General features: G+C 36.1%; 1 protein-coding gene across 3 annotated transcripts in view; it reads left to right on the forward strand.

The window, feature by feature from the left end:
* The window catches only part of MEGF11 (multiple EGF like domains 11), a 288,743-nt gene that overhangs the window by 69,477 nt on the left and 206,320 nt on the right, over positions 1-12,946 (forward strand). For all 3 annotated transcript variants that reach the window (XM_055715792.1, XM_055715793.1, XM_055715794.1), the window contains exons 2-5: positions 1,065-1,177; positions 5,108-5,231; positions 7,732-7,833; positions 9,378-9,478. In XM_055715792.1, the coding sequence (XP_055571767.1) occupies positions 5,116-5,231; positions 7,732-7,833; positions 9,378-9,478 (319 nt within the window). In that variant the 5' untranslated portion in view covers positions 1,065-1,177; positions 5,108-5,115. The remainder of the gene's footprint in view (positions 1-1,064; positions 1,178-5,107; positions 5,232-7,731; positions 7,834-9,377; positions 9,479-12,946) is intronic.

Below are 12,946 nucleotides of genomic sequence, written 5' to 3' on the forward strand. Positions count from 1 at the left end.
AGCCAAATGAAGTGTGTGTTTAAATGATCCCTTGCCTAAACTATCATGAAAATTTCAGATGGGATGAGAAGGAGGAATGCCACAGAGGGCAGCTTGTTGGAAGCTTGCTACTACTTAGAGACTAAAATAGTGTAATCAGCAAACACTCAGTCACTTTAATGCTTCTTCAGTGAAATCCAACTTTTTTTTTTCTGGCTTAACTATTCTCTTGCATTTTCTTCAATTGCTCATACAGAAATACTAGAATACATTTTAATTTTGATGCACCTAGATTTTCCTATTTGGTAGAAACTAAAATAAAGAACAGAATTAGGGATAATTACTTGATAAATACAATACAGTTGTGAAGAATCAATATGGCTTTGTAAAGGCTTCACAAGTTGTTAAAGCTCTTTGAAGTAAACATGTGGATCAAGAAGATCTGGTTAGCTTTCCAGAAGGCTTTTGCAAGGTCTTTCATCAAACTTCCTGAAAGAAACTGAACTTTCTTGTTGCAATATTAAAGAAGACAAACCAAGTTGTTTGTATGATAGAAAATGATAGAAAACAAAGTCTGAGAATCAATGATTGATTTCTAACAGAGGAGCAAGGAGGAGTCAAATTGAGGAGGCAGAGGGAAAAACAAAGTAGTTCGTACAGTATGTGGCTAAGATGTGAGACCATCACAGGATGTTATTGGCACTAAAATTTAAATTTAGGGGGTTGAAATTTACATTTTAGTGGACCAAAAACTGTTAGACAAATTATTGGAATAGAATCTATCACATGCGATTAAACACAAAGATACCACTTGTGGCAGAGGAAGTCACAAAGTTGCAAACTGCTGGAAGCTAGAAAGGTTTAAAAATGATCTGTTACTGTCAGCAGTCATCTTACACTCTTTTCTAGGTATTTGCTGTGGCTGAAAGCAGGATAGTGGCCTTCAGTCTGATAGCACAATTATGATATGTAATCGTTTGGAATGGTTTATCTTATTTCTGTCTTAATTTATTTCTGCTCCCCCAAACACACTTTCTTTGACTCCATACGTTTTCTGTTTTCCAAATTGATTCCTTACAGGACAGGGCCAAGCAATTTCCGAAGAGCTTTCTTCTGCTATCCTCTTAATGTGCTGTGTGTCTTCATGTGCTGATAGTCTGTAAAAACAGGATCCACTAGGATTTTTTAGCACTTTGAGGTAAGACTTTTTAAAATGGTTCTTTGTTAAATACATTGCATCAAAATTTGTGGGAAAAATTTAGCTTGGTTTAGTTGACTGCATATACATTTAGACATCTAAAGGAATGATCTTCAAAGGTATATAAGGATTTAAGAACATTGCATCCTAGTGAAAGATACTTCTGTAGATGTTTTCCCTAATAACAGCTGGACACCATATGAGGGTTTTTTGCCTAGTTTAGAACCCACTTCATCCCAAATTGAGAGAAAAGCATTAAATTTAGAATTCTGTCATGGACTAGAAATTCTGTTTGAATTTCATGTCAAAGTCATGTTACAAAATATTTTATGACAGAAATGTCAAAATGAAATGTTCCATTACTTCTGCCCATGAACAGGCAATTCTTAGAGTGGTCATTTTTAGTTAAATTTTCTAGTCTGTCATGCAATGAAGCAGAGGAGAAATTTAATCTGTGGTTTTGGTTTTGGTTTTCCTTTTTCTTCCAACCATTTAAAGTATACACTAGTCCTCTTTCACAAGAATATTACCAAACCCAGGTCCTCAAGACCTAGAGAAAACTTTAGAGGATACTTGCCTCACCCAACAAGGATTCTTTGGAGTCTTATTTTCTTTGCATGTGGGTTGTAATCTTGTGGGGTACTGTCGTCTTCAGTTTATGTTGTACAAACTGCAAAAGAGAGTAACAAACTTACTTTTGTCCACACTTCATTGTACTTCATCCAGTTTAAAGGGTTGTCTACATCTTCTGGTCACTTTACAAACCCCAACAGTTTCCTTAATAAAGATTTTTGTAAAGTGAATCCACAGACAAATATGTCAAAACTATTACTTTTTCTATAGCTAAGATCTGGGGCTTAACAGTGAAAGTGTGTTTGCTTGCTTTTGTGATGGAACCAGTGACCTGTATCAATATTGTAGGTGAAATACTGAAATAATATTCAAAAAGTAGCAAGATATGTGAAAATGGCTTAATGAGTAACAGATACTTAACCTAATCAGTTATAATTAACAGAGAGTGAGGCACTTGCAAAAAATCACCAAATAATATTTTGGATTGGAAGACCCTCTTTTTTTGCCAAATTGCACCTAAATTGACTTCTTTCACCCCTGAAAAGAAAAATCAGGCCTAGAAAGACAAAAAGTTAAGAGTCTATTTAGGGATAGCACAGAGGACCTGTGTGTCATTTATTTTCTTGTTAAGCTTGAAAGGCTGCCTGTTCTCAGGAGAGTGGCAGTGACAGACATTGGAAATGTTTATATAATTTGGCTATTTCTTTAATGAAGTTACAGGCATTGTCCCCCTGAAAGGCTGATGCTGCTGCCTTGGAGAATATGTTCCAAACATTAAATGCAGTGCAGGAATGTAGTATGTATTACAGTGAGCAATAAAAGCTGGGGAAAAAAGTGTGTTAAATGTCATTACTGGATTCTTTTTTGATGTTGGTTTTTAATATATGTGCTTCTATTTTTAGAGTTTTATTCTGAATCTTGTAATAGCAACCATTCCATTTTGGTATGAGGTCTTTTCTATTAACAGTGATCAAAGTGAAATATTTCATTTGAGTTAGAAAAAGAGGCACTTGAGATGAATGAGGTTCTGCTGTATTTGGAGAGTTGGATGTTTCTGATATACGATCTGACTTAGAAAGTTAGAAAACTAATTGCACAAAGCAGTTCATTTATAAACAGATAACAAAATAGCATTAGCATTAGAAGCTTAGCAATTTTGAACCTCTTTCTTTCAAATGATGATTTGTTGTTCGGTTTAAAACTAAACTGATACATTGTTTTCTTTAAGAACAAACTGAGATCTCTGAGAACTATAGAATTCAAATATATGGCTGCTTTAGTTAAATGTGAAAACTTCGCTAGGTAGAAGTCAGACTGTCTTTCTGCCTCTAATTTAGGGATAAACCCAGGCAGTTGATGTTCTGAAGGAGTTAACAAACTGAGCACAGAACTATGTTTTGATTGAACACACCCACACCCACACTCTTTTCTTAAGGATTGTATTTCTCAAGCAGTTCTGCCCTGTTCATTCTTTGACCATTTCTGTTGATTAGAAGCAGGCTTTTCTCTAGTCCTATTTTTTCAGTCTTGCCATGTACCAAAGGTGTAGAGAATGAAGAAAGGGGTGTTTTGGGGTTTTTTTGCAACTTATAAATACAGTGCTCAGAAAAACTTGTCCTCTCTACTTTGGTATTGTTCTAATGGTAGCTAGTGTAATACATTAAAGGCATTTTTTGAATTTTTTTTATTAAAGGGCTGTCTGTCTTTTTGTTGAGCCTCATACTTGGGTAGCTCACATCTGTTGGTACATGATACGTTAAAAGAAAGTTCGATTCTACTCTCAGACAAGCTCTGAGATTTTGGACATTGGGTTTGTTGATCTTTTGTCCCATGAGCACTTGCAGGTCAGCCATTCAAGGCACTTTTCCTCCATGGAGGAAGTAGAGTCTAGGACAAGTCTATCATATGTCTTTTCAATAAACAGAGATACCTCTCATGTCCTTATCTCGTCAGCCTACTTAATTTCCAGAGTAAGCTTTTGCATTGTTGCCATGGGAGTTTGAAACAGCCTGCAGGTAGAGAATGGTCACTCATAGACTTAAATCCATTTCATGAGGAACATTAACATTAAATCATGTTAATTAACATTAATATGGCTTACATGGCTTAAGGCCTATCTTCGGGTTTAGCAGAGCTCTAGGAATAATTTAAAAGATGAGCTATTATTCCCATTGGGAACTTGACTTCGAATCCACTAAAGGCAATGGGTGTCCTTGAACTAGCTAAGAAGGCTTTGAATTGGGAGGTAATTTCAGATCAGCTTTCCTGGCTATCCCTCTGCTGTTCATTCTGCTTTCTGATGACTTCTTTATGCTGGGCTGTATATCAGTGCCATGCAGAGCAAACCCCTTAACATCCCTTTTGCTGTTCTGGACCAAGAGGCAATGAGCCATGTGGTTTTTAGATGATCACATGAGGATTCAGTCTATTTTTAGGAAAGTCTTGTTGCCAAGAACAATTTCTGGGACTTTTGATTTGAATGGTGGATTATGTGACGATGTAAATGCCTGAAATGGAGATCTAAAAATATTTTTTACTGACTTAATGTTTAACAGATTAACACCTCTGATACAGTTACATTTAGAAGCAGCTGTGTGTTTCCTAACTGTTTTGTAATTTTGACTGATGTCATTGGGAACCTCTAGGCAAACACCATGACTTGGGTTTCAAAGCCCCCGGTGAGCAATAAGTAGATATAAGTTGGTACACTTAATAGATGAACTGTAAGGTGATGAAGAGACCACACCTAATTTTATACAATCTGTTTCTAGCTTCAATTCAAATATTTTTATTTCATGTTTAGTGTTCTGCATAATGTGACCCAATATGTTGGCCTCCGTCATTTCAAGTGATTCCCCTCTAAGACTTGAAAAGTGGATTGATTTTCCTTCAGTCATCTAATAAACATATGTCTCAGATCTAGCCTAATATATTGACATGTGTAAAACTCATTTAAATAAATCAAAGGGGGTATTTGAGTATTCTTCCATTTGCCTATAGGTTAATGGAAGAATAGATTGTTTTAATACTTGTTACTTATTTTGTTGGTGCAGACAGCCAGGCAAAAAAATGATCAGTCAGAAATGTTCTTTGGAAGAATCATTGGGGGTATTGATATCTCAGGTGGCTTAATCATTAAATTAATAGGTTTTAGTAATTTTAAATGTATAAATTCCTTTTAGAATGCATTTGTACTTATATAAAAATTTACTGTTTAGTTGTTTGCTTTTTCAAGTATTTCAGTTTGTAAATAACTCCACAGTATTTGGATTTGCACAAAAGCAGGGATGAAAAGGCCTAGAAGGATGTTTTCTTCAAAATTGTCTTTAATGGCTATACTTTCTTTTCTTTATCTAGATACAACAATGGTGGCACATACGCTGTTCAAGCAGATTCTAAAAGGCTTTATTCTGTGTTTTCTGCTCAGAACTACTCTGTCCCTAAATCCAGATGATCCAAATGTTTGTAGTCATTGGGAAAGGTAATGTATAACATGCCAACATTTATATTTTTTACTAGCTGTTTCAGATTTTTACATTTAAAAGGCAAAATAAGATCTATAATTTGCTAAATATCACCCTGCCTCACAAAAGACCATGGATTTGCATGACAGAAATAGTACTTCTGGGTGCCTTTGAGGATTCGGATCATCCCAAAGAATTGGTTCTAAAGCTGGTGGTACAGACGGCATACCCCTGTGTCACCTGTCTGCTGAGCTGTGCTTTGGAAAGCTCCTCCATAGTTTCAGCTGGAGGACTGCACTCATGGAGAGACCTAGAGAAATGGTGGCTGTCTTGCTTTTTTCCAGTTGTTGTCAGGCAAGACTGTTAGAGTTTTTTACTAAGTTTTAAGCCCATCCTGCTGCAACATGCAGGCTTATTGCGTATGTCCTGAACTTTGTGGCTGTGTCTGCCAAGTTTGTGTCAGCATCAAAGAGTATCTGCATGAAAGCACTGAGAATTAAAGGCCCCAGTAATTCTTGTTCTTTCTATTGTTACAGTGTCCTACTCCTAAAAGTGGATCTGTGCTGGACAGTTCTTATGAGAACATAGAAACCCGCTAGCTTTGATAGGTTCACATTTATGCAGGGTCTGTTTGCAGAGACTAAAGTTCCTGTACACTTTAAGTTTAATTTGCTAAACCTCCAGTAATGTTCTGTGGTTTAGTTCCACGCAAATATGCAATACTGTACACTTTAGCAAAATAAACCCCTTAACAAGAGCAAAAATGCAATCATACTTTAATGGCACTGTGTTTTGAATTTAGAGGCCTTAATTACAGAATTAACTGTTTGTACGTAATGCAACTGCAAAGAAAAGACTATACAGGAAGAGGATTTTGCAGTCTGTGTTGTGAGGTGAAATGCATTCAGAGCACAGGAATAAAATATTGATTTTGTCTGAAGAAAGTCAGCAACCTAGAGACCCAATCAAGAAGAAACAAAAATTAAATACCAAAATTGATTGGTTGTACTGACCAAGATGACTTTGTTACTTAGATGTTAATAAATCAAAGGGAAAAGATTGTTAGGGCAATTGCTGGATAACAAATGGAATCATAAAATAATAATCAACATTTGTAAGTGTTACTGTCTTACATTAACAATGAGCAATATAAATATTTTACATTTTGGGATTAGTAGAAATAAAAACGTTATCACAGTTTGCTGGGTTTGACAATAAAGGGCAAAAGCAACACCTGGTAGAATCTCAGCTTGTCTAGAAGGGGCATGGCTAGCAGGGCAGTAATAGTCCGATGTTTGATTTCAAGACAATCAGATCCTCCAAGCAAATATTTTGGTATTACTTTACGGGTGCAATCTCACAGGGCTTAATCACATCAGCAGTCCTACTGATGAGAAGGAAATCACTTGGAGGATTAAGACAATCAATGTAATGAATGACTTGAAGGATCTAATTCCTGGGTCTTGACCCTGCCTAGAATGATTTCAGTATCATTCTCTAAAGATATCGTAGATCTGATAAAGTAGAGCTTGTTTCAAGATCAGGCCCCAAGATTGAGTCTCTTAAGCAGTGCACACTTACTATAGGGCGATACAGTGTTCTAAAATGACTGACACTAACAAGTCAATAAGATTTGTGTTCCTATATCATGTAAGAGACCTGGACGCTTTCACTATAATAATAGTAATTAATGTAGTACCTGTTGCATGAATAAGTAGTCTTTTGGGGAGGAGAACACTGAAATCTTAGTATTGTTGGAGCTCTGTGTTTTTTAATCGATTTGCCCAGTTTTTGTTTATGTCTATTCATTTGTACAAAGAGAGGCAACCCCATTCTAACTGTATGTCAAAGTGCTCCAAAACTAGATACCAGTTAACTCATGTTACAGTTTTCTGATAGTTCTGAGGTTATTTTTGCTACAAATTAAAAGGATTAAATTTGTGCAGAAAAATAAACACTCTTCAACCTTTTACAAATGATCCTATTTGGTGCACCCAATATTTGAAGTAATGATGCTGCTTCATCATAAAATGAAGTGTGAGCATCACATCATGCTAGCAAAATGCGGCAGTGCTGTTAATATGAGCTGTTATTAGCATTGTGGAATTCAAACAAAAAATCAGTCGTAAGGCAACTGAGACATTTTAAAAACATGGTGCATTCCTCTCTTTTAAAATTTGCACTATCAAGTTATCCAAATGCCCTTTTCACCTTCTAAACTACCATGAATTTTAGCAACATTAAGTTTCTTTTCCAGAAGGGAATGGTTTTATTACTCAGACTGAAATCTCTCTGCCTATTTCAGTTATGAAGCCCAAGCTGGAAGCATTTTCAAAATTTTCAGAAAGACCTGTGGTTGAAGGAAGCCCTTTTCTGGTTTTTGATAATGCCCCAAGTTTGTAAGACTATTGATTTAATTATTTTTCATACTGTTTTTAGATGAGTACCATATACAGAAACTGAAGCTTTTCATGTTGCAACAAACAGCTTTTCACTTTCTTTCTTGTCCACTCCTAGCTACGCTGTGACAGTACAGGAATCTTATGCTCATCCTTTTGATCAGATCTATTATACAAGATGTACTGACATACTGAACTGGTTCAAGTGCACTAGACATAGGTAAGAGCTAATCCCCAGGAATTTTACTTTTATTTTTCCTTTTTATCTCCTCATGTACCTTTTATTTATCCAATTTTTTGTCATATTCTAATGATATATACAGAAAGATGTATTTTAGTACAATAGCCAGGGTGTTTGGCATTCTAGGGCATTGGTTGAAGTAGATTTTTGCATGAAATTGGAGTGAGATTAATGGTAGTCAGTCTCTTACAGGGCCATTCAGGGGTATGTATCCTTGATGTTCACCCTGCCATGTGATTGGAAGTGTTTATTACATGATCAAACATGACCAACTATCTTTTCCAAGTGATCATTGCATATCCAGGTTGATGGTAGGAAGTCCCTGCAGCTCCTAAGTCTTGAAAATTCAGGCACTCAGAGGTTAGTGATAATTATAAATGGACCCATATTTGAAATACTGCACCCAAATCTGTATTGAAAATCAGGTAAAATGAGGATGGGTCCATTTCTAGCACTAAATGAAAGCTGATACCGAAGAGTTAACTTTTCCCAGGCTGCGAGATATCGCTGTTGTATTCATTCTGATTTCCAGCAGAAAAGTATCCTAATAAGCATCCACTAATATTTGCAATCTTTCAAGGGAGTTTTAGCAAGTTAATTGTTACCTTAACTTTCATGCATTCAGTAGCAAAGAGGTTGTTCAGCACCTTCCCAGTCTGGCTGGGGTTTTGTGTTTTAGCTTCTGCTTTACAATATGTGGAATTGAAAAGAGAGGCAGTGCTTTCTGGACTGTTGTGTAGACTGGAATGCAGCAGTGTAAATTCAACCAGTTTATCTAACATGAGGGACAATAGATTTTGTTCAATTTAGGCAATTTCAAATAAAGTAACATGAACAAAACTGTTTTGAAGTGTTAACTGTTAAAATATTCTCTATTAAATATTCCTTTTCTAGTGTGGTATCACTGCTAATGCTATGAGTAAGTCTAGAAAGCTACAGAATACTTAACACCTTTTAATTTATGTGGACTGTATATTGTGGTGGGGAAAACATGCTTTAAATACTGAATTGGAACTATAATATCATTTTGCAAGGCATTAGTGCCTTGGGAGGATTAGCAAGTAGGAAGAAATCACTTGGGGTTAACTTCACACTTTGTGTATTGAGAGGAGTTTCCACTATGGTGGTTTCTTGTGTAGCATGCTGGCACAGTGGTCTCTGTAGAAGGTTCTGTTCATTCCATTGATGATAACTGACCTTGCTGATGTGCAGAAATGAATCATTTATTCTTGAAGAAACTCCTTGCCCTTGATTTAGGATTGAGGAAATTTTTTGAAATAACAGTCCTAGGAAGGGCTATGGTGATTGACTGTCATGAGTATTGTGTTTATAATACAAGTTATATTTCAAGTTTCAAAACAAGTATTGATTTTTTTTTTATTGTGGCTTTTAATATCAAAAGCTTTCATGCATTTTAAAATAATTATTGAATGCTATCCTTACTATAATTTAACACAAATATAATTCCAACAGTAGGCATTGATTTTCAATATTGTCAAATGGCTTTCTGTCTTGCAATTTAGAATAAGTTATAAAACAGCATATCGAAGAGGACTAAGAACTATGTATCGGCGAAGATCTCAGTGCTGCCCTGGATATTATGAAAGTGGAGACTACTGTATACGTATGTACAGAGCTTTGATTCAGATGTGACAATTAAAAGTCATTTTTGGAGGAGCTGTAGACAAATTAAAGATGTATTGCAGTAGTAATATTAAGAGCTGATTTTCAGAGCTGCTAAGATTTTTCAGTTCCCACTGATTTCAGTCAGCAGTGCAGATACAGAACATTTTAGGTCATTTCAGGTATATGTATTTCAAGTACCTAAGTAAAATTTTGCTGAAATCATTGGGGAGGGAGTTAATCAAGTTCCTGAGTGCTTTCATGAATCAGACCTTACGTTAGGGAGTAATATATGCAAGTATGCACTAATGTTAAACAATTAGGGGGAATGAGAACGCTCTTAGGAATAAACTGTTACATAGTTTAAGAAGCAGTGTAAAGTTTTTGGCTTTTAACTTTGAGAGCTCTTACTTCAGGTAAGAACAGTTAAAATTTTATTGTTTTTCACACAGTTCCTGTCAATAATTTTGCTCTTTTTAAAGCTTTGCAAATGTCAGAAGCACTTTGTCCTAATTACACTGTGTAAGTAAATAAAAAGCTCTGGAGCGTGTTAGGTCAGTCTGAGGGGAGCAAAAAGCAGAATGGATCTTTCAGCAATGCCTAAGAGCTTTGTTAATTAAAAATGTCCTGTACATTAATGTCACGTGTTTTCAGGATTGCAACTTTCTAAGTACTTGGAGACAGAACACATTTGCTACACTTTGCTGTAAAGGAGTGTGGAGCTGGGGCTGTCTTGTCTACGTCTTATTAGAATGGGATTATGACATGAGAAAAACACAAGGAGGTTTTGATCAGCATCAGAATTCGAATTTTATTGACAGGTTTAGAATGCCATAGAATAATTTAAATATGAAAGTGATACAATTATCCAGCTAACTTTAAATATCTTGACATATAATGCTTTAAAGCTATTTCTGTCGAGTCCTGTTGGTGTTTTTATCTAAGTACCTGTATTGTACTTATAATATATGAGCACCTCAAAAACATGGGCCCTAACATCATTTTAAATGACCTTTACGCCAAACAGTTACTTTAAAGGGGCTTTAGACTGTGAAAAATTACCAGCCCTTTGAGATAAGGCGTTAGAATTATCCTGATTTTACAGAGAGTAATAATTTGATCTTTTGAAGTGCAAAGTACTGCGAGTCCTGATAAACATTTAATGTAACCTATTATATTTGCTAAAATCCTTCCTATGTTAAGTATGTGCTTACCTTTAAATTTCTCAACTGTCAATATCATTTCAACAGTTGTTCCACATCCTTTTATTACCAATTTGAATTTTGTAACTCAAAATCCTGTCTGGCACAGAACATATTTATTTTCACTTTTCTCTCTCCAATCTATTGATTATTTTTTTTAATTTTAATTGTTAATTGCCATACTGGCTGCAACAACATTTATTTTAAAGTGCTTTTTTCTTAGTATTAATGCTCAAGAGCTCTGCTGCTACCAGGCAGATTTTGTCTTTGTATTGTGGAAGAAGAACAGCATACACCATACACCAAAGTTTTGTTAATACAGAACAGACAGCAGGTATCTGGTTAGACCAGGAGTTTCATGTTTGACACAGTGCATATAATAGTTATATTCTCTCTGTTGTTCACATGTACAGGAGTCAGGTTCTCATATTTCATTATTTGCATGATAATAAATGCAAAGTGCATGCCTCAGGGACATTTTCTATCTATCCTTCCTCAGAGAGATCTGAGCAGCAAGTGCAGCTGAGAAAGAAATAAGGTAAAGGGGGAAGTTCTCCATCATGATTGATTCTACATACTTGGTCTTGTTGTTTTGATATCACAAGTAGCCATATAGCAAAACAAACAAAAAAGCTCATCGAAGCCCTCTGACCCTGCAACCTACTGCCATTCAAGGGACAACATCTAGCTAATGTGATCCTTTTCATGTCATCTCTTTTGTTTCTAACACATCAAGCCCTGGTGTCATTGGTTCTGGTTTGCATTGTTTTTTCCAAAATATGTTCCTGTGCCAACAAGCAAATTCTTCCATTACTCATTCTTTGCAGTCAGCACTGAACACCATTTTCATTCCTGGTGGCACCTCCCTGCTTTTGCCTCTTTCCTTACCTTCCCTTTCCCATTTCTTTCTTTTCTTTAAAGTGGTATTTTCTGCCATTTTGTACCAAGGTAGTCTAGTACTCCTGTCCCACATTCCTCTAGACATACATGTTCAATGCCTGCTCCTTTAATGGCAGCTGTGACAAGAGAGATGTCAGGAGACACCAGGAAAGCCATTCCACTTGGCTGTGCTGTCACAGGGCAGCACAGTCTGGAGGTGAGAGTGCTTCCGCTAAGCCCCACTGACGCGAAGGGACGAAGCTCCAGCCCTGCAGAGAAAGTCCTCCCCACTCAGCCAGCCCTTTAAAGACTGTTCCATTAGCAATCATGGAAGCCACTACAACATGGGGAGGAGAGAATACATCCCGCAGTGAATCTGATGATCAAAAGAAAGTTTGATTAAAAAACAGTTTGTAGATTAAAGGCTAATTGGTTCTTCTTTCATTAATAGCAGTCTTTATTTCTTGCAAAAGTTAAATAGCTTTGTAATTAACAGTGACATGTTTAGACTAGAGAAGGCTGAGTTTAAATATCTTTTAATGATGGTTTCTTGGATTTTAAAGCAAGAGTGAAGGCTTTCAGCTACTGTTTTGATCTTTTCCCTTCTCATTTACTATTTCTGAAATGAACATTAGATACATGTTGTTATCTTTGTCCTCCTGTTGGAACTTACTAAATGGATTAGGTCTAATAAAATCTACCCTCAGTTCTAAATAATCAGTTTGACCCAGATATTCTTACCTTGCCACTCTTTGGTGTCTTCTTTGCCTTTTTGAGATCTATGTATGCTACTTCCCCATAAAATGTGGAACTCAGGCACAAGGTCAAATAATTTAAATTCTTGACTGGCAAGTTATACATCTGGCCAGCCCATTAGTACTTAGGCTAAAGAGTTTTGGGGTATGAAACTGTCTTTGTGCCTATAAAGGGCTAGGAATATTTTTGGGTTGTAATGGTATTCAAAAAATACCACCTGAAAATGTTGGAAATGCACATCTGCATTTTTTTGCCATTGATGTCTCAGAAATGGTTGCTACCATACTGGTAGTTTTGCAGAATGATTCCCCTTCTCTGAATGTTCTTATACATGACATAGCTTTTCACTGAGCTGTCCCTGAAAACAAACAGCATAGTCTGGGTAGTAAATCAGAGCAACTATGATTTACTAAGGTAAGCTTTTGGCAGTGCAAATGCATAAACTGCAGAAAATCTTTTTTTAAACAACCATAGGGTTCAGCTGCCCTTCAAGGTTTTCATAAGGATGTTTTAAAATGATATTGCGTAGATTAATATCTGTGGTAGATAAAGCATCTCTGAATACTTTGCAGCTCAAAGAAAAGAAAAAGAAAAGGAATATTACATGGCTCTTTCGTGATTTTTACTCTTTG

This window comes from Falco cherrug, chromosome 7 (genome assembly GCF_023634085.1).
Source record: "Falco cherrug isolate bFalChe1 chromosome 7, bFalChe1.pri, whole genome shotgun sequence".
NCBI classification, from domain to species: domain Eukaryota; kingdom Metazoa; phylum Chordata; class Aves; order Falconiformes; family Falconidae; genus Falco; species Falco cherrug.